This window comes from Electrophorus electricus, chromosome 14 (assembly GCF_013358815.1).
Source record: "Electrophorus electricus isolate fEleEle1 chromosome 14, fEleEle1.pri, whole genome shotgun sequence".
Taxonomy (NCBI): domain Eukaryota; kingdom Metazoa; phylum Chordata; class Actinopteri; order Gymnotiformes; family Gymnotidae; genus Electrophorus; species Electrophorus electricus.
Window position 1 is genome coordinate 19,552,890 of NC_049548.1, and position 21,129 is coordinate 19,574,018.

The 21,129-nt window shown below is 44.3% G+C and overlaps 2 protein-coding genes across 7 annotated transcripts in view; both read left to right on the top strand.

The window, feature by feature from the left end:
• Positions 1 to 14,496, top strand: part of LOC118242396 — a 28,868-nt gene extending 14,372 nt beyond the window's left edge. For 4 of the 6 annotated variants that reach the window (XM_035533304.1, XM_035533308.1, XM_035533307.1 and 1 more), the window contains 3 exons: positions 3,804 to 3,896; positions 4,354 to 4,452; positions 8,851 to 9,402. In XM_035533304.1, coding sequence (XP_035389197.1) covers positions 3,804 to 3,896; positions 4,354 to 4,452; positions 8,851 to 8,870 — 212 coding nt within the window. In that variant the 3' untranslated portion in view covers positions 8,871 to 9,402. Of the gene's footprint in view, positions 1 to 3,803; positions 3,897 to 4,353; positions 4,453 to 8,850; positions 9,403 to 13,935 lie in introns of those variants that run through there. The other 2 variants (XM_035533305.1, XM_035533306.1) reach the window with 2 other exon arrangements.
• A 3,508-nt stretch (positions 14,497 to 18,004) lies between these two features.
• Positions 18,005 to 20,810, top strand: LOC118242425 (DNA-directed RNA polymerase II subunit RPB1-like). Its single transcript, XM_035533574.1, has 6 exons — positions 18,005 to 18,205; positions 18,297 to 18,352; positions 18,440 to 19,108; positions 19,737 to 19,883; positions 20,462 to 20,609; positions 20,726 to 20,810. The coding sequence occupies exons 1-6, from the start codon at positions 18,186 to 18,188 to the stop codon at positions 20,808 to 20,810; spliced, it is 1,125 nt and encodes a 374-aa protein (XP_035389467.1). The 5' UTR covers positions 18,005 to 18,185.
• The last annotated feature ends 319 nt before the right edge of the window (positions 20,811 to 21,129 follow it).

Sequence of the window (21,129 nt, forward strand, 5' to 3'; positions counted from 1 at the left end):
AGATATTGGGGTATAATCACAGAACCATCAAACGTTTGTTGCAAATAGTCAACAGAGTCGCAAAAAATGTGTTGAGGAAAAAAAGACACAAATTAACTTCCAAGGATTTGTGAAAAATCAAACATGAAGTATCCAGGAACCCATTATCCTCCAGTGCTGTCATATTCCTAAACTGTGACCTACAAGGTGTGGACATGGCCAAGGTAAGGAAGGCTGAAACCTGGCCACCACTGAAAAAGACACATAAGGTAAAATATCAAGACTTGGCCAACAAATATCTGAATACAGATTTTTCAAAGGCTTTATGGACTGATGAGATGAGAATGACTCTTGACGGGCCAGATGGATGGGCCCACGGCTGGATCAATAACGGGCACAGAGCTCCACATAGAGTCAGAGACAGAGAAAGGTAGAGGTGGGGTACTGCTATGGCCTGATATTATTAAAGCTAGTTGGACCTTTTTGGGTTGAAGATGGACTCAAACTCAACTCCCAAACCTATTGCCAAACCTATTAGAAGACACTTTCTTCAAGCAGTGGTACAGGGAAAAGTCTGCACCTTTCAAGAAGACCACGATTTTTATGCAGGACAATGCTCCATCGCGTGCATCGAAGTACTCCACTGCGTGGCTAGCCAGTAATGGCCTTAAAGATGAAAGAATAATGACATGGCCCTTACCTTACCTAAACCCTATTGAGAATTTGTGGGCTCTTCTTAAATGGGAGATTTACAGTGAAGGAAAATAGTACAGCTCTCTGAACAGTTGCTGGGAGGCTATGGTTGCCGCTGCACAAAAAGTTGATCGTCAACAGATTGACCGAATCAATGGGAGGCTTATGAAAAGAAAAGAAAGGTGGCTATATGGGTCACTGATTTTTTTTTATGTCAGAAATGTTTATTTGTAAATTTTGAGTTGTTTGTTTATTATTCTCACTTTAACAGATGAAAATCGACAAATGAGATGGGAATATGTCAGTTTTTCATTTAGTTGCATAATAATTCTGCACAATAATAGTTGCCCAATAATTATGCACACATAGATATTCTTCTAAGAAAGCGAAAACCTCACATAAATATTCAGATTTGAGGTTTATTAACATTTTGGATTGACCGAGAACACTGTAGTGGTTCAATAATAAAATGCATCCTCAAAAATACAACTTGCCTAATAATTGTGCTCCACGACACTATACACAAAAACATTATATCCTATATCACTGAAACCTTATACTATAGAATCTGAAGTTAGCTATTAAAATAAGAAAATGTATCAACATATTGCTAACAATAGAGAATAGATATTGGTTAAGATACACATCATCTGCCTCACACCATGTGATTAGCGTGCTTGTGTGTCACTCAAGCCTTATCCATCTAACCACTCTGTGTCATTGATTAATTTGTGTGTCAGTCTGTGTGACCAATAAACAATCATGAAATCATTAACTATTAACCCTTCAAGTCAGAAACATTTCCATCCTCGCTGATTTGAGATCTAGTTAGCTAGCTAAAATGTTGTGCAAAAAGATAACTGCTGCTGAAGTTTAGAGCCTGAGGGGTTTGATTACTTTGTTGAAGAAGAATATGAAAATTACAGAGATCAATGGCTAAATTAATGTTATTTTACAATGTTATAATATAATAGTCATGACTTTTGTTTGACAAAATTTACAGTCTTTTAGTAAATATTTACTTTGTTTTTTGTGTGAAAGTAAACTGGTGGTGAATGCATATGTTTTCGCGATATTAAATACGGTTCTGTGCAGTTGAGACTTTTTTGTATTTTGCAATTTTTTGGTTATAGTTGTTTTAATGCACATTTTTAATTGCACACATGAAGCTTGACATATTGATACTCCATGAAGCTTTATATATATATATATATATATATATATATATATATATATATATATATATATATATATATATATATAAGTCATTGTTCAGTCACATTTTAGGCCCTCTAAGATTTTGTGAAATTAGAGTGACAGACACTTTTACTCAGTAAACGATTGTACAAATGGTGATTTTAGACATGTATTACACATTGCTATATGTTGTGGGCAATGCTGTCTTCCAGGATTCCATGCCAGAATTCCTTGACTCACTCTTTTACTGCTGGTTCTATGAGGACTTCTTCTGACATTTGAGCTCCTGGTAGTATTTCTTAGCATCCTCACCAAAGAACTTGTTTTATCAGAACTGCTCTCTTCTCATTGTGGACCTCCTCAGTCACTGAGTCGTGGCCTGAAGCTTCACTTTTATTTCTTGGTAGAGATGAGCGAAATCTAAAAAATGCAATGCAAATGCTCTGCATTTTTGCTCAGTGAAATATGAGCTTGGCCTGGGCGTGTACTTGTTTGCTTTTGACTCGTTTCTTCAGTTCACTAAGGATGGTCTTTCAGATGCTTATTGATTTTGTTCCAGTTCTTTCTCTTCCATGTTGATTAATCTCTGGGTTCATGTCATGATTTTTAGTCTCTGGCATTGACAGTAGCTGTTGCTTACATCAGCTTTTTGACTCGGTGAGGTGAGGTTAACTTAGTCGTTCTTGGATATCAAAGATATATATTTCTCTATGCACCCCTGTTTTCTTTTTCCTCAGTTTGGACAGAGCACTCTCAACCATTTCACTCCGAGTTATACTGTGTATGACTATGTATGTGACAAATAAACCGAACTTGAACTTGAACTTGAACTTGATTCACAGCTGCTATTTGCTCACAAATTGCCTTTGTAAGGCGCGGTTTGTTAAGATAATGGTTTGTTATGGCTAATTAAATGGTATCCTGCAGCTTGCTGATTGTTCTTGGTCCGATTTCGGGTCTTGAGCCACCTTCCAAGGGGACTGCGATGGTAATTACAGATGCTGTTTCTGACATTCTCTAGCATAGCTAAGGTTTCAGGTGTGGGACACTGTCATCGGACATCAGCAGCTGGAGCTTCTTTTTATTGATCCATCTCCTTGTGGTAAACAAACTTGTTCTCAACAGCGTAGTATTACTCCTACATAGTCCACTTTAGTCTTGTTCATTTAGTAGCCATATGGTGGACTTTGCCTGCGCAGATGATGCCATAAAATATAGATCATCTTGAGATTGAGGCTTGATTAGGTAACTACATGAGGACCAGGGCAATCAATAGCTGATTTTTCTACTACAGCTTGTTCAGCAGTCACTGGAGTACGTGACCCTTCTTTACCTATGCAATGTGGCATGGGTTTATTCTTGTTTGTGTATTCATTGTTGGATGCAGTTCAATGTCATGCCCAAGATATTTATTATTATTGTTGTTGCTGTTATTGTTATATTATATTGTTATTTTTATATGTTATTGTTATATTGTTCTTATATTATTGTTTTACCTGCAAAGGAACACTTATTGCCATGTAATTTCATAGGTGCCTACAACCTTTGCAGAGTAATGTTATATAGTGTATGAGAATAATTTACACACACACACACACACACACGCACCTTATAGTGTGACTTTATAAATGACCTTATAGTGTGTCCATTATAGTGTTTTCATTATAGTGGTTCAAAGTGCATTAAATCAAATCTTATTTGTTTCTACGAGGTTTCAGAAATATGCTGCTCTGTCTGTAACAATAGCCTGATGGTCAGATCAGGAGACATCAGGAGAAATCCAACTTCAGCACTTTCACTGTTAAGCTCCAAACTAAACGTCATGTGTGTGTTTAACCCATCGATTGTGTGATTAACTGAACTATTTTATCAAGTCAGTGTTTTCTTCAGAAAATTAGATCTTAATAATTTTTTCCTTTTGCATACTATTACAGGGCAATTATATACAATTGTATACATGCTTGGGGCAGTCGGGCTCATTTGTGTGAACTCCATCTCATTAATAGCAGAACTGATCCTGAAAACACGTCAGTGAGCTCTGCATTTTAAATTGTTTCCTTTACTAATTAGTATAATTGTGTGTATGTATAAATGGCACTTTTATGTAACCTATGAAAATTAAACAAAATGTTGCTTTACTCTTTGAATTACAGTTCATAACTGTTTAAAGTAGTGTTGATTTGTAATCTTAGACATGTATTATATTTTATTATTATTTTTCTTCTTCTTTATTATTATTATTATTGTTATTGTTATTGTTATACAGACATATACTTTCTTATATTATAGTAAATTGCAGCTTCACATTAATAGACCAGAATACCTTTGCTACATGTAGCAGTCTGTTCATATCAGCATTTACATGAAGATATGATCATATTTTTACATAATTGTGTTTTATCGGTTGAGGAGTGCATGTTCTACAATCACAAAATCTTCTTTAAAGAAAGTCCTAGTGATCGCCGTTTCTCTTTCAATCATTAGGACATGGTGAACGCACACTGACGGATCTGAGAGTGATTCTTCTGCCATCTGAATGTGTCTTTGCCATATGCTGTCTTGCTTTAGCAATATCTGCATTCTGTAAGTATAATATATAAACATGACCCAATCTGAGTGCTGACATACACAATGAGCTATAGCATCAGCTGAGAAACAAAGCTGCTTTGGACTGAAGTAAAGAAAGGGTTCAACCAAAATCACAATACTGATTATGAACATTTTTGTTACTTTTTCTTGCATATTAAACAGTCAATCATTCACAGGTAAAGAAAATGTATTAACACTAAGATGCATTAAATTAAATCCATGGCCATATCTTAAGCTTCTTACTTCCAGGGAACCTGATTACATGACGGCATTCTAATGTACACAAAGAGTGACAAAGATTGACTACTTTTTTGGCCATCCTTTTTGTTAAAAATTCACTGGTTATAGCCAAAGTATAGTGCAAGTAAGATTTCACTAAAAAATACGTAGATATATGTTGTGATTTAAAATCCTGACTGCCTCTACTGAAGTCAGTGGTGTAATCCACGGAGCTAGCCAGCCAGAGGTTTGATGCCTTGACCAGGGCATCTGCAGTGTGGTCCCTTAGGCAAGTTCCTTATTGCTGTCCGCCTACCTCAATAACAATGAGAGATGAGCATAAGAGAGTTATACTGGCTCGGATGCCACCCAGGTCGACAAGGTCTGTGTCAGATGTTGGGGGAACAGGGCAATCTGATAAAAAGTGGGTTACTGGAATCAATACAAGGCACTCATGAACAAGAGTGGAGAACAGAGGACTGTTGGAATGCTACTCTACAAGCGAGCTGAGTGCGACAGGGAATATGCAGAGAATGTGGGAACTATGGATGCTTCAAAACATCTAGACTAACACTGAAACAACTACTAACTCAGTGTTCTAACATCTAAAAGCAGCAACTGCTGTCACAACTAGAAATTGACAAGGTACAACACAAATGCTATGGCAAGGTGGAGCCAGGTTAGAGGAGAAATTATATCATCATCATCTACACACACCAGTTTTGGGAACCAAGAGCCAATGAACCTATGCACTAAGCTCAACACCTCCTGCTGACCTGAGCTGCTGACCTGAGATCAAGGCTAACCTTGACATCGGTCGTAGCAGACTACCAAGACCAAGAAGGCTCCTGAGAGGCTGCTGGAAGATGTGAATGCAGCACTACAGACAACCACTACTGTAACCATCACTGAGACCAACCAGCTGATATATGCTACAGTATCACTGATACTTAGAGGCCAAGATAAAGGCAACACAGAAAGTCAGCCAGATATCATAAATGCAGAAAGGAGTGATAAATGTAACTGAGAAGTGCAACAATCTGTCCATACCTGAGGCCTTGGAGATTAACAGATTAACAGTTCATGAAGAGATACAAAGAGAAGTAGAAGCCATGAGAATAAACAGGATATTCTCCGATGGGCCATCCAAAGTGCCCTCTTGGTGGCAGTGTAACAGCATGAGAACAGACCCCCCAAAGCTGGAGACTAAACAATACTGGAATGGCATAAAGGAGAAGGAGGTATCACACAACATTGTCCAGAGGTTATCGAACCTGAGAGCTGACCACAGCAACCTCCCTGAACAGGATCCAGTAAGCATCACACTAGCAGACATCCAGGCAGAGTCTCAAGTATGAAGAACTGGACAGGTCCAAGACATGGTCTATGCCTAATGGCTGAAGAAGCTGACTGCTCTTCATATACACCTGGCAACACAATTAAATCAGATGCTAATGGATAGAACCCACCCTGAATGGCAGGACAGTCCTGATCCTGAAGGACCCCCAGAAAAGGGCAGTTCTCTTTAGGCCTAATCACCACTCGCTACTTCCACCACTCCCTGATGTCCCCTCCCATAGCCCACCACACCTCCACCCAAGCCAACTACTTCTCTGTTGCCCTTAATGGCTATTATAAGTAAATATAAAAATAGAAATCAATTTTGATTTTGATTTGATTGAGTTCCATCCAATAACCTGCCTCAACAAGATGAAAGCTCCTGTCTGGAATCATTGTGGCTTAGATGAGTAGACACATGGCTTAATACATGAGCAGGGCCAAAAAAGGCACTGGCAAGAACACCAGAGGAGCTAAGCCTCAGCTACTGCTGGATAAAACAGTCACTCGAGACTGTAAGACCAACTTGTGCGTCACCTGGATTCACTATAAGAAAGCCTATGATTCAGTCAATCCTGGAATGCTTGAGGCTGTATAACATCAACAGGACTCTAAGAGCTTTTATTAGAACTCAGTTGAGCTGTGTAAGATGTCCCTAGGGGCCAACTTCAGGCCAATAGAATGAGTCACCATTGAGTACAGGATTTGCCAAGGAGATGCCCTGTCCTGATACTCTTCACAATACACAAAGGGTTTCACACCAAATCCAGCACTGAGACTGTGCATATATGGAATTCTATAACCAAGTGGCAGGCATAGTATACAGAAACATCTGTGCTGAGTACAGATTGGATGTATCAAGGTCTAAGTGGGATACACCCACAGAAGCAGTGGAGAATGACCATGCCAAGATCCTGTAGGATATTTAGATAGAGACTGACAAAATGGTAATGACCAACTGGACCTAGTAGTGAGGGACAAACAGTAGAAGAGGGCCATACTGATAGATGGAACAAGCCCAAGTGATAGCAACATCAGGAACATCATGAAAAGATGCCAAGGGATGCCAAGGGATGAAACAAGAGCTAGAGATGTTGAAAGTTGGAAGTTGAAAGTGACATTGGTTCCTGTGATTATCAGAGCAATAAGGGGCTGTGACCCCCAAAGTGGAAGAATGGCTCCAGCAGATCCCATGAACAATATTCTAGAGCTCCAGAAGAGTGCTGTCCTTGGAACAGCTAAAATACTACACAGGATCCTCAAGCTTACAGGCCTTTGGTAGAGGACCCACGCTTGAAGCAAAAAGACCACCCAGGGGAGGGCAAGTGGGGAATTTGTTTTATATATGTTTCATAAGAATTCATTTAAATGTAAATATAAATAAATGTGTAACACAGATCAAAGGTATCATCGTATATGTGTGAATATAAATAAATATGTAATGCAGGTTCAAATTGTAAGGGTTGGTGCCAGGCTGAGGCCCCCTCCGGCCACCAGAGGGAGGCCTCAAGTCTCACACACACCACTAAACAGGCTTAACACCCAACAGCTGGGCTAGACCTTATATAAGCCCAGTGACCCAATCATTCAGTGCTGGGTCTTTGCCAAAATTCTGAGCCAAGTGCCTAGCTGGTAATGTTAGGTGCTTGAGCCCTTGTGCTACATGTCACTTCTTGTCTTTGAGGTTGTTTGTGCTTTTACACGTCCCCTTCCCTCTCCAGTTTTCCCCCTTGTGCTTCACCTTACTTCTGTGCTGCGAGGGTGTCCGTGTTTTTACACGTCTCCTCCCCTTTCGAGTCTGTCTCTCTCCCGAGGCTTCCCTTAGTTCCTCCCTGTTTTCTGGTTTTGTTTGGGAAGTTTTAGTTTGGTTTTCCTCAGTTCATCAGGGTGGCAATTTCTTCCCGAGGCATCCTTTGTTCTCCCTTTTTCCACGCTCGCTGTGGTGTTTAGTTTTTTCCTTTTGTTTTACCTGATCCAAGATCTAACTGTTCACCCAGTAGGCAGTTGGTGTCATCACCCAGCTGACCTGGATTCAAGCCCACCTTACACAAAGAAATCAGCATATATAAATATTGAATGAATATGAATAAAATATTTTAAAAAATGAATATGAATATTGTGGTCCTGTAGCTGGTACCTGATACAACACCAGGGTCATGGGTTTCATTCCCAGTGAGCACACATGCAATTTTAATGACAGAAGAGGAAGGTGAGAAGTCATTGGGACACAGCTACCTACCATTGACAGTCTGTGATATCTGACTGTAAAGTGCCCTTGAGTTTGAGAAAGGAACTGAATAAATGTAGCTTAATAATAATAATAATAATCATCATCATCATCATCAGCACTGTGTATAGCATCACTGGGGACCCCTTGAACCCAAGTGACACTCTGTATAACCTCCTACAGATACAGGAGTATCAGTTCTAGAACACTTGGCTCAGGAACAGGTTCTTCCCATCATTGAGCTCTCTTGAGCTCCTCACTACAGCTATAGACTCCAGTTTGAATAATTATACTTCGGATAATATCACATCTCACAGCACAGCAATGTTCTGTCCTTATACCGAACATATCCACCATGGCAGAGTACAACAATCAGTGTTGAGAGTTTAATTTAACGAACTATGCTCAGTTAAATCATTGTTTCCTCACCCTTGTGTACCCTCAGACCAATCACACTTCATCCTACTTTTGTCATTTTCACATCAAAAGCCCCCTTTTTAATGATGCAAACTGTGGAAGGGTTTGTATTTGTACACTCTATGGTTTCTTCATTAGCATCAATGTACAATACACATCCACACTCATACAGTCCATCTTGTGTTTTACAGGTCATGCCCACTATAGCTGAAGCTGACAGCAATGTAGCCTGCTGTGTTTCTCCTTGCTCCTCTGTATAACCACACAGAAATCTCCTGGCTCACAGACAACTATCTAGCGCGTTTGCGTCTATAACTGTATATGTGTTATAATTGTTATGGTATAAGCATTAATAATGTCATTGTACTTCATTTCATGTTCCTGTTTGTTGAGAAATTGAATTTTTTTTCAGTATGTTAAAACTGCCCACACTAACTAGTCAGGTCATATGCTTTTGACCAGTATGGGAGAAAATGGCAAAAGTTTCTAATGCAAATGTTGCAGTGCAGTCTGTTGCTCCTCTCAAACTGGGACCACAAATGCAGAAAAAAAACAACTTGTGTTATTTTCCTTTAAGGAGAGCTCAGAAGTTGATTTAAGCCAGGTAACTACAATCCAATTTGATATTTCAGATATAATGTGAAATTGTGTAACTAGCAAAAATTATTATTAATAAAACAGATTAAAGTGCTGAGACTCCAGTGCATTTACAAGATGCACTGGTTGTTCCTACAAATTGGCAAGTGAGTGATTGTTATTATTTGCTAATCAGAGCCACTTATGGCTCTTGCATTTGTTCTGACTACTGGTTACAGCAACACTATGGCACAAGGGAAAATATGTCAGTCCGAGTATCTCCTAGACTGCAGCATGCTCAGTGGATCTCGGGCATCTGTCAAAATTGGGCTTGTTTGCCAGCTGCCTTCAGATGCCACCTGGTTCTGTGATCAGGGGGCAGCAAAGACAGTGGGGTGTGCTTTTGTGCAGATGGTAGATCCAACACTCCTCAACACCAGCACCTGCTGATCTGAACCAGATTTCACAAAATGTCCCCAGCCGGCCCCCACCATACCCGAGTCAGGTGGGCGTCTCACTTTACAGAAAGCAGTTGAAGCCATTCATCAAAAGTTAAGGGGGCACAGGGTGGACAAAAGACATTTCAGCACCTTCAACCTTCTCTTTGGGTTCCTCTTCCCTACCCCGTCTATGAATTCCTGTATTGGGTTTCGGGTAATGGCATCAGACAGTTATGACATGAGGAGACATTTTTGGTCTCCACATAAACCTGGCTCTCTGCACCCACCAGCCAACTTACATTGGTGCATTTTTGTCTGAAACAGATCAGCCCCTTTCAAACTAATACTAAGACGGCTGGGAATTTGGGTTTTGAAAAGTTATTAAGATGAACTTCATTTCATACAAGCGAAAGCTTGAGATGAACTCTCTAGGGCAAGCTGACTAGCAGTGGCTATTACTTACCAACACTGCAAAGAGGTGCCATAGAACCTATGAGTTTAACTATGGCTTGAGTGTCTTGACTGTACACATGTTAATATTATAGTGGAGCCTGGTCAGTTTGTCCTTTCTGTGTGTGAGAGACCTACACTTCAGAGACCTACAATTCACATCATCAGGTCTGATTACAGCCAGCGCTGAGGTAGGTGCTTTGCATAAGGCATGTTAACTTTATTACATTAGAATGCTACTCAAGTTCATGCTTAATTAGAGCATAACATGAGAACAAGAACAACCACAGGCAGGTCAAAGGTCAGCAAGTGCATGTTATTTAATGCTTATTATTTGTTGTTAAATGAGAGCAAAGCTGTTTTAAGACACATTGCTTATATTTAGTAAGGGATCCCCTCTGGCTGTTAAAAATTTTGCAAATGAATCTACAGTCCACACATGGTTGGTGTAGAGTACAACATACAGATTGATATTCCCAACAGGACTGAGCTCCATAATGCAGGACGAGACCTTCAGACTCCATAGCCTCAGAAGCCCTTTTGGTTGTAACTGATGAAAATGTGCTGCTTAATTCTAATCTCTATACTGAAGAAATCTGAACGCATGTTGCTAGTAATGTCTGGAGGAAGTTGGGACTCAATAATGGCCTGATCTTAATTTATTTACAGTTGTTACAGTTCCAGCAGGAACGAGGCAAGAGGCAGAACGCAAATGCAGGAAGCGGTTTATTAATAAGGGCAAAATACAAAGAGGCAAAGGGGTAACACTGGGAGTAACATAATACATGACCGGAGTAAATAGAAAAGAAATGGCGACGACAGTACTAGGAGCATAATATAAACATGACTGAGAAGAACGTGACTTGACAAAATAGAAGCCAAAACCTAAAGCTTAAATAATCAGAACAATCGAGGCTTAATCAGACGAAGATGAACATAGCAGGGACAACCAAAACACCGACTGGAACTGAGGAACAGACGAGGGGCGGAGAAAACAAAACCAAGGAATGAAACAAGGAAGTAAAGGAAAACAAAGACACGACATGGAAATATTAATTTATAAACATTATCTGCTGTTCTATTCTGTCTATTCTGATGATAGATAATGAGATTCTTTATTTTGATGATAGTTAATGAGAAGTTTTTTTCCATGTCACGATACGGCCCCTCCTCCCAGACGTCTCCGTGTGTGTGTATGTGTGTTCGTTTGTAGGACCACGCCCCCCCCCCCCATGTCTCACAACTAGTTCTCGTTCTTCATCGTTGTCATGCGTGTATTTAAGGTCTCGTTTAAACGTTACTTGTAGTCAATGTTTAACCCATGATAGCCTGTAAGCTACGTCATCTTGTGCATTGGAATAAACGTCTAATTGTGTTTTACACAACTCGTCCACGCATCGTGCTCTGCCTCCTCGCGTTACACTCCAAGCTTATCTAGTTCAATGGTATCTTGAACACTGACCTACTGTACTGGCTAGTATACATTTTATGAGTAAATGACAAAGCACGTTTGTAAGTTGCTTAGCATAAGAGCGTCTGCCAAATGCCATAAATGTAATTGTAATCTGAAAACCTCCAATTTATTTTTCTGCTTTAACACTGTTTGTAGACAGTTTTGTTTGAGGGCGCAAAATTGTTCAGTGTACTGTGACACAAATCTTCTAATAAATGTTTTATTTCACATGATATGGGGTATTTACTTAACCCATCAATCAAGCTGAAACCAGTCACATAACCATTCCTAGACTTAATAGAAAACTGTCCACATGACCCTCGCAGCTGGATTCTTCTTTGTGGAGAAGAATGGAGGGGTGTTTACGACCATGCATTGATTACAGAGTATTAAATGAGGTAACCATGAAGTATTCTTTTCCCCTGCCCTTGATCTCCCTTGCACATGAAAAGCTGCAAGGAGCTATGTGGAAGGCTTGTTTTGTCACAGCACACAGAGTATCTGGTACTGCCGTAAGACCTGGCCAATAGTCCTGTATTCCAGGTGTTCATGGATGAGATGTTTCATGATATGATAGACAGATTCCTTATTGTGTATATCGACAATATGTAGATTTACCACATCTACAACACGTGGCTGCTGTTCTAGCCCAACACAACCTTTATGCCAAGGCTAAATGTAAGTTCCGTTGGACATCCCTAACCTTCTTAAGCTGTGCTATTTCTGTGGGGAATATCTCAATGGATCCTGAAAAGCTTACTGCTGTTGTAGACTGGCAAGTACCTGTAAGCATTAAGGAGTTACAAAGGTTCCTGCAGTTTGCTAATTTTTATAGAAAATTTATCAGGAATTTTGGCACAATAGCTTCACCCTTAACCAATCTTCTCAAGGGGCAGGCTAACAGGAGACTAAGATGAAATACATAGGCTGAGGAGGCTTTCGGGAGATTAAACCAGATCAACCAGTTCCGTCTTTTCCTTTTTGTCACCCCCAGGGAGACAATATGTACCCACAGTCCTGAGAGGTGACCCTGTGAGATGGGCACATACTTCATTGTGTAGTGGACATCTGGGGGTTACACGTACTACCAGTTATTGCTGAGGAAGTATTGGTGGGAGTCCCTGGTTGATGACATATGGGATTATGTGATGTCCTGTACAGTATACACTCAAACTTGCACACGTGCTCTCCACAGCAGCGAGCTCCATCTTTTGCCTATTCCCAAACATCCCTGCTCACCCCTGGTGATTTTCGTTCACTTCCCTTATTGATCTGCTGATCGATAATCATTTTTATTCATTTTTGGTGGACTCCGGTTCCACCTATTCATCCTTTAGCTCGCACTGTTACACTGGTCCGGTTTCTGGTTCGTCCGTTAGTTCTGTGGGAATTTTGGGGGTCCCTGTGAACTGTCCTAAAATGCACTCTTTGTCCGTTAGAAGTCCAGATGACCCCTCAATTCTTTTGATGCATCGGTTTGTAGTTATTCCTGGTTCTCCATTGAACCTGTTGGGTCATGATTTAATGTTTAAAATGAATCTCTCTCTCTCTCTTTTGAACAGGGCAAAATGACGATCCATTCCAGACCAAATATCTCTATGTTTACAGACGTGATGGGCCAGCCTAGCAACACATGTTGAGTTTCCTGGGTCTGGTTAATGGGTGCTGGATTGTTCCTTTCATGATAAAGTCCACAGGCAGGGCTGTGGAAAAGACTGTCCTGATACGTTGGTCTGGACTGAAACCATGCATCATTTAGGACTCTGAAATCGGCCTTGTGCTCTGCTTCAGCGCTTGGCCTGCTGAATTATAATCTGCCCTTCCACCTTTACGTTTCTGAAAACGGCTCCATAGCCGTGGGCATCCTGGGTCAAGAGCATGGTGGCAGTTATGGCCCTGTGGCCTACCTTTCCAAAACTTTTGATTCGGTCGTTCAAGCATGCCGGCCTGCTTACGCGCCAGGGCTGCCTCGGCCCTGCTAGTCACTGACGCTGAGAAATTGGCACTGTCTCATACCATGGTTCTTCACACTTCACATCAAGTTATTATTATTCTCAATAACATTCAAACACAGCACATGATGGCACAGCACCGTTCAGGCTTTGAGGCCATCCTCTGCGCCACTCAGAACCATTAAATCACACACAACCCTGAGTTCATCTGCTAGTCTGTTACAATCGCTTTTGACATCGCTAAATCATTCTGCTGACTCTGTGCCCCACGAATGGAGGCTATCCTTGAGTCATTGAGCATGCACTCTGATCTCGCTAGCACGCCTATCACATTTTTGTAGATGCCTCATGTTTTACACCGTCTGACTCCGAATTTCCCTGCGGATATTCTGTCTGCCCTTACAGGTCTGCTCACCAGCTGAACTGATGGCATTGACCAGGGCCTGTCATCTATCCTGGGATCAGGTTGTCACCATGTATACTGATTCCTGTCATGCGTTTGGGGTTGCTCATAATTTCGGTAAGATTTGGCACTCCAGGGGGTGCTGCACCTCGGATGGTAAGCCTATTTCTAATTCAGGATTAGTGTCTGCACTTTTGTCTGCATGTACACTACCAGCTCGGCTGACTGTCGAAAAGGTCAGGGGTCAGGACACGATCTCTGGATTTGACACAGACACTGGCAATGCCTTGGCAGATGAGGTTGCACTTTGGGCAGCTGTTAATGCCCCCTCATGCCCATACACTGTATCGTCGACATGTGAAGCTGTCTCCATGTTTTCTCATTGCTCGGTGTCTACTGATATCGATTTGCATTTCTTAAAGACTCAGGGTACATGACTGGACTGCTCTCATTGGGCTGATCAAAGATGTAGTCATGATAAAAATGGTCTAATCTGTGACCCGGAGGGGTGTATCGCCCTTCCTATATCTGTTTTGCCATTTCTTGTGCGTCCTTTTCACAGGATTTCACATATTGCACAAAGGGGGGGGGGGGGGGGGGGGGTGACGGCTAACATTCAAAAGCAGTTTTGTATACCTGAAACATGTAAAACTATAAAACTCTTCCTAGATAGCTGTTTAACCTATGCTAGAAGCAACCAGGGTAAGGCTCCTGAATATCCCTTTCAGTGACTACAGATAGACTTTACTCACATGCCACCTTGTGGTCAGTTGAAGTATCGGCTAGTGATTGTATACAGGTTTTCCAAGTGGACTGAGGCGTTTCCTTGTTCTAAGGAAGACGCTGCACTGTGGTTAAAATCCTAGCCAAGAAGATAATAAAGAGGTATGGTGTGCCTCAGGTAATAGATTCAGATCAGGGACTTTGTTTCATTTCTAAGGTAACTCAGAAACTATGCACCTACCTAACTCTTGACTGGAAGTTTCACATCCCTCAGTCATCTGGCATTGTTGAGAGAATTAATCATACATTGAAAGAAATGTTAACAAAGGCTATGATGGAAACAGGAAAGAAATGGATAGATCTACTGCCAGCAATGTTATGTCAGATCAGAATGACGCCCAGTGCCACCACCAAATTGGCACCATTTGAGTTAATTTTTGCTGGATAATTTACCCCATGGGTCAGAGGTAACCCAGGTGTTTCTCATTCAGGTGACACGGACGTGATCCTGGCAGACTACACCTAAATGTTGATTGAGAAATTGAACAGTGTGCGTGGTAATGTCTCTTGTGCTCTCCCTCTTCCCACAGACAAGCCTACTACAGGTGACACTGTTTTAGTCAAATCATTGAACCCTCAGAAAGTTGGTGAAGCTGCGTACGGAACCCCAACAACCGTGATCGCAGTGACTCGAACTGCTGTGCTAACATCGGGATCGGTACAGTGGATACACGCCAACCCGCCGAAGAAATTACCAGTAGCTGACACGTCCGCCAAGCCAAATGCACCTTAACACATTCACATATGATACAAAATTTGTTATGCTGGGGGACTGCCCCTCGGCTGCACCACACAGAGGAAGTACTCCTTGGCCCTGTTGATATTATAAATTGGTATTTTAAATTGATAGCTATCCTATCTGCCTATTAACATCCTTTGCAGACTCTTTGGTCCTTTCTCTCCTTGTTTTCCTGATAATTGTATGCAAAACCTTACTGTATGAATAATGGGCCCCATCTGTGTGATAATATTGGCATTACTTTCAGTCTCGATGGGTACAAAAGGGGGCTGGAGTGCTTTTAGACTCATCAACGGCAATGTAATGGTAATTTAGCCTGTGTGGTCTCCCTGGTAGCGGCAGGAGAGGTAGAGCCAGAGAAGGATTGTCTGGTATGTCAGGCGTTCCATACACCCTGGGTACCGGTCTCGGTCGATCATGTTACCGCAGGGCAGGGCTAATAAATGGTTTGTAATTCCTGGCCCCCCCTAATAGGTATGATGGGAACATACTGGCCAACCCATGGACTAACCCTGGAGCAAACTTGGTTTGGAGTTTGTTCCTGGGAGGAGGAACTACTGCAGCACTTAACAAAATTAATGACTTGGCATGGCAGGTGCTTACTTTAGTCAATAGGACTGAAAACACCCTGGCATTGTTCAATGATGAAGTAGATAAAATCCAAACCGCTGTCTTGCAAAACCGCTTGGCCCTAGATCTCCTCTTGGCAAAGGAGGGAGGCGGCTGCTAGGTCATTAACGAAACGTGTTGCTTTGACATCTTTAGTTACTATAAGAACATTACTGACACGAAGGCCGCTACTGCTGAGCCTCCAGCTGCTGATGATTCTTGGTTCAGTTGGCTGACAGACCTTATTGGACCTCAGGGATCTTGGTTTATAAACACATGTTCTCCCATGATCTTGTTTTATAAACTCGTGTTCTCCTGTAATCACACCACTGTGATTAATCATGCAAATGTTGCCTTGGTGCCTGTGTATGAGCAAAGTCTATATACTGATATATGATTCCTCTTGGAATCAAAGGGGGAGTGTTAGACACTGGAGCCTTTCTGTCTTCAGGCACCCAACACAAGGTCTCTGCTCATCAGCCATGACGGCTTGACGGTCTCCCGAGATCATCCGCTCCCTCCTCTTGTCTCCTTTACCCCTCCTTTTCTCTCTAAGCACAGGAGTAGCTAATGGCTGGTACAGGGACAGCTCCTGCTTGTTCATGCAGTGAACATCTAATCTGTATTAGCCTTGCTTCTTTGCTTTCTACATAGACTCTTAGAACATGTCTGACTTCCCCCCCGCCCCCATCATCCTGTAGATTAGATAGTACATATAGGACACATGTATACTTTGTGCTTTCCTCAATAAAGTGGAACTCTCTTGATTCACACTGGTGTCAGTGTCTCTCGACTTCCCCGGATTGATGCGGCTACAGAGGACGGAGGGTAACCTGAGGAGATCGAACCTGAAGTACTGGTCACTTTAAGTATAGTTATCGTTCAAATTAAAAATTGAGTTCATGGAACGTTTGAATCACAAAATGAGACTTTGAATAAAAATAGGTAAAGGAGCAAGTTGAGAAGTGGATGTCAAGAGCTGTTGCAAAGTACCAGTCATGTGATCCGCCTTTTGAAATGTAATTCAGAAGAGAAATACACAGGTCTTCATCACAGAGCTGGGCGAGTTAAGAAGTTCTAAAAAAGAAAAAAAAAATTAATTCCCCCCAAGTTTAAAATTGTTTATTTCAGTGAATTACTAAATGAGATCAAGAGCATGTAAACTGGTCCTTTCGCTCAGCAAAAGTGTAGGATAGTTGCTACTGCAACATACACTGTGAAGCTAACCTACTATGCAGCAAGTTTCCTTGAGCTAAACTAAAGCCAAATTTCAGAATGGCAGTCAAATCTGGAATGAGAATGTTCTTAAAACTGCATGCAGAAGATTTATTAATGATGTGATTCAAATTATAAAGAGTTATACATCGTTTCAACATTTTTGATTACTTTCATTTGCTAATGTACCATTTCCACACAGTCAAGCAATCTTAAATATTTTTCACCAGTGCATTTCATATGACTACAGGATTGAGGATTCACTCTTGGTTTACCCACAAATTAGAATTCTGAATGGTTTTTAATAGTTGGGTTTTTTTTGTTTGTTTTTGTTTTTTTTTACAGAGGCAGTGAATCCATAAAAGTGGCTTTGTCCAGAATTTCTTGAGAAACCTAGATAGATATAAAAATGTTACTATAATTTACAATTATATACAACTATAATCAAGATGTGCAAAAAGACAGGCAATAGCACCAAACAAATATAGAACTGTAGAAAATTTGGATGATAAGCTTAGTAAAGGACATTTGGCAAAATAAAATACTCACCAGCCATAAACAAAGAGAAGTGAAATTGGCACACAGTTACCCATACAACAAACAAACAAATTAATTGCACATTAACTCTTCTACAATCAGTCTCTGGTACTAAACCAATGTCACAGTTATACTTTACTATCACCAACTATTTTTTTTTTTTTTTTCAGCGTCGGTCATGCCTCAGTTCCTGTAACTGCTTATATAACAGCTGAAAAGAGTTTGACCAGGTGATCCTTATCAGGTTAACTTTAATGAGAGGCTTAAGAGGAACACAAGCAGGAAGGGAAGCATCTGTTTGCCTGTGAGTCTCAGAGAGAGACAAAGGTGCTGTTACACCCTGGGTTTGGGGTCATCCTGTCTAGAGGCATGATGTGGTGGAGCAGGAGGTAAACATATGGTGTGGATCATTTGTGCTGGTATTTTGTCTGACACTGACAGGGAGTTATCTTCATGAACAAATGCTCTTTTGTCTTGTAGGTTTTGGTTACTTCTCACTGCACTATTATTAGTAAAAGATGCAGAGGGATATAGAGGTATGAGACTGGAGAAAGATATTGGTTCTCTTGTGCTTGCTCAAATGTTCTGAATGTAACCTTGCTTTTTCTCCTTTGTCCTGCAAGTGTGGAATGAAAATCCTTTAGGTCAGCCTGGAAATGCTACTGATATGGGAGACTTGCCTTCTAGTGTTGCATCCATGGAAAGTAGCTCCCCGTTTTTGCAGCAAGGCCTAGAATCTAGTGAGAACGAAGCTGCCAAGTCAAGGTGGGCTTCCAGCAGTGGAAAGGGTTTTTCAGAAGACCTGACTGAAATTGGGACAGCAGGATATTACCAGTCGGTTCTCCAAAGTGGTCAGAAGCTTCCTGAAACTGTAACCCAAACCCAGTTGCAGGGTCCCTCTTCCCATGAACACACTGGTGGCAATGTTGCATTAAATACTCCTCTGTCCAGTCGCCTTTTTCCACAAGGACGTTTGTACCATGGGTCTTCTGATGGTGTAGACACCGATTCCAGTGCTCAAGGATTTCGAAGTCCATACACTTCTGACAGGCAGCAGATTGCTAGGGGGGCTCAACAAAGTAGCAGCAGGCACCTGTATGGGACCACTCCTTTTCAGCTGTCAAAGAAAGGGCAAACATCCAGCCTCCAGAGTGCAGTGTGGTCTCAGGAATCCCAGCTGTGGGGTTCTGGTGTAACGTCCACAAGCCCTCAACCTGGCCAGCATGAAGCATGTAAAAGCCGTAGCCGTTATGGACATCTAGATTCCCAAGAGGGCCAGGCAGGCCACCCCGGCAGCCCCTACCAGCCCTCGGGCCAGGCAGGCCACCCCGGCAGCCCCTACCAGCCCTCGGGCCAGGCAGGCCACCCCGGCAGCCCCTACCAGCCCTCGGGCCAGGCAGGCCACCCCGGCAGCCCCTACCAGCCCTCGGGCCAGGCAGGCCACCCCGGCAGCCCCTACCAGCCCTCGGGCCAGGCAGGCCACCCCGGCAGCCCCTACCAGCCCTCGGGCCAGGCAGGCCACCCCGGCAGCCCCTACCAGCCCTCGGGCCAGGCAGGCCACCCCGGCAGCCCCTACCAGCCCTCGGGCCAGGCAGGCCACCCCGGCAGCCCCTACCAGCCCTCGGGCCAGGCAGGCCACCCCGGCAGCCCCTACCAGCCCTCGGGCCAGGCAGGCCACCCCGGCAGCCCCTACCAGCCCTCGGGCCAGGCAGGCCACCCCGGCAGCCCCTACCAGCCCTCGGGCCAGGCAGGCCACCCCGGCAGCCCCTACCAGCCCTCGGGCCAGGCAGGCCACCCCGGCAGCCCCTACCAGCCCTCGGGCCAGGCAGGCCACCCCGGCAGCCCCTACCAGCCCTCGGGCCAGGCAGGCCACCCCGGCAGCCCCCACCAGCCCTCGGGCCAGGCAGGCCACCCCGGCAGCCCCCACCAGCCCACGGGCCAGGCAGGCCCACCCCGGCAAGCCCCCTACCAGCCCTCTGGCCGAGCAGGCCAACCCCGGCAAGGCCCCTACCCGCCCTCGGTGCCAGGCAGGCCACCCCGGCAGCCCCCTACCCAGCCCTCGGCCAGGCAAGGCCCACCCCGGCAGCCCCCCCCCCCCAAACCAGCCCTCGGGCCAGGCAGGCCACCCCGGCAGCCCACCTACCAGCCCTCGGGCCAGGCAGGCACCACCGGCAAGCCCCCTACCAGCCTCGGGCCCAGGCAGGCCACCCCGGCAGCCCCCTACCAGCCCTCGGGCCAGGCAGGCACCCCGGCAGCCCCCTACCAGCCCTCGGGCCAGGCATGGCCACCCCGGCAGCCCCCACCCGCCCTAGGCCAGCAGCCCACCCCGGCAGCCACCACAGCCCTCGGGCCAGGCAGGCCACCCCGGCAGTCCCCCTACCAGCCCTCGGGCCAGGCAGGCCACCCCGGGCAGTCCCCCTACCAGCCCTCGGGCCAGGCAGGCCACCCCGGCAGCCCCCCTACCAGCCCTCGGGCCAAGGCCAGGCCACCCCGTGCAGCCACCTCCAGCCCTCGGGCCAGGCAGGCCACCCCGGCAGCCCACTACCAGCCCTCGTGGCCAGGCATGTCAACCCCGGCAGCCCCCTTAACCAGCCTCTCGGGCCAGGCAGGCCACACCGGGCAGCCCCTACCAGCCCTCGGGCCAGGCAGGCAACCCCCGGCAGCCCCCTACCAGCCCTCGGGCCAGGCAGGCCAGCCCCGGCAGCCCCCTACCAGCCCTCGAGGCCAGGCAGGCAACCCCGGCAGCCCCTACCAGCCCTCAGATCAGAATACATTATCGCTTGTGGCCTCCTGGTTTGGTTTCCCCACATCATGAATCTGATGGGATGGTTCCATGTAAGACCAGAAGCGGTTCTGGAAATCTATATTCCCATGATTTGTCCACTGCCCCTTCATTGTGCCCCATCCAGGTGTCTGGACAGGCTGGCCACTCCTCAAGGCCTGTCCAAGCTTTGGGACAGGCTGCCCGTTCCCAAATGTGGGCTTCTGGTGTGACCTCTACCAATCGTGAGTCTGAAGGGAATGATGCACGTTCAAGCCACCGGTTTCCTGGATATCTGGATTCTCATGTTGTACCCAACTTCCAAGCATCAGGACAAGCTGCCCGTTTGTTGAGCACCGTCCAGGGGTCAGGACAGGCTGCCCGTTTCTCGAGTAAGGTTCAGCCGTTCGGACTGGCTGCCCGTTCCCAAATGTGGGCTTCTGGTGTGACCTCTACTAGTCGTCGGGCAGAAGGGGGTGGTGCACATGAAAGGCAACGGTTTCCTGGACCTCTGAATTCCCATGATGTCTCAAAAGGCCAGTTCTCCAGCCA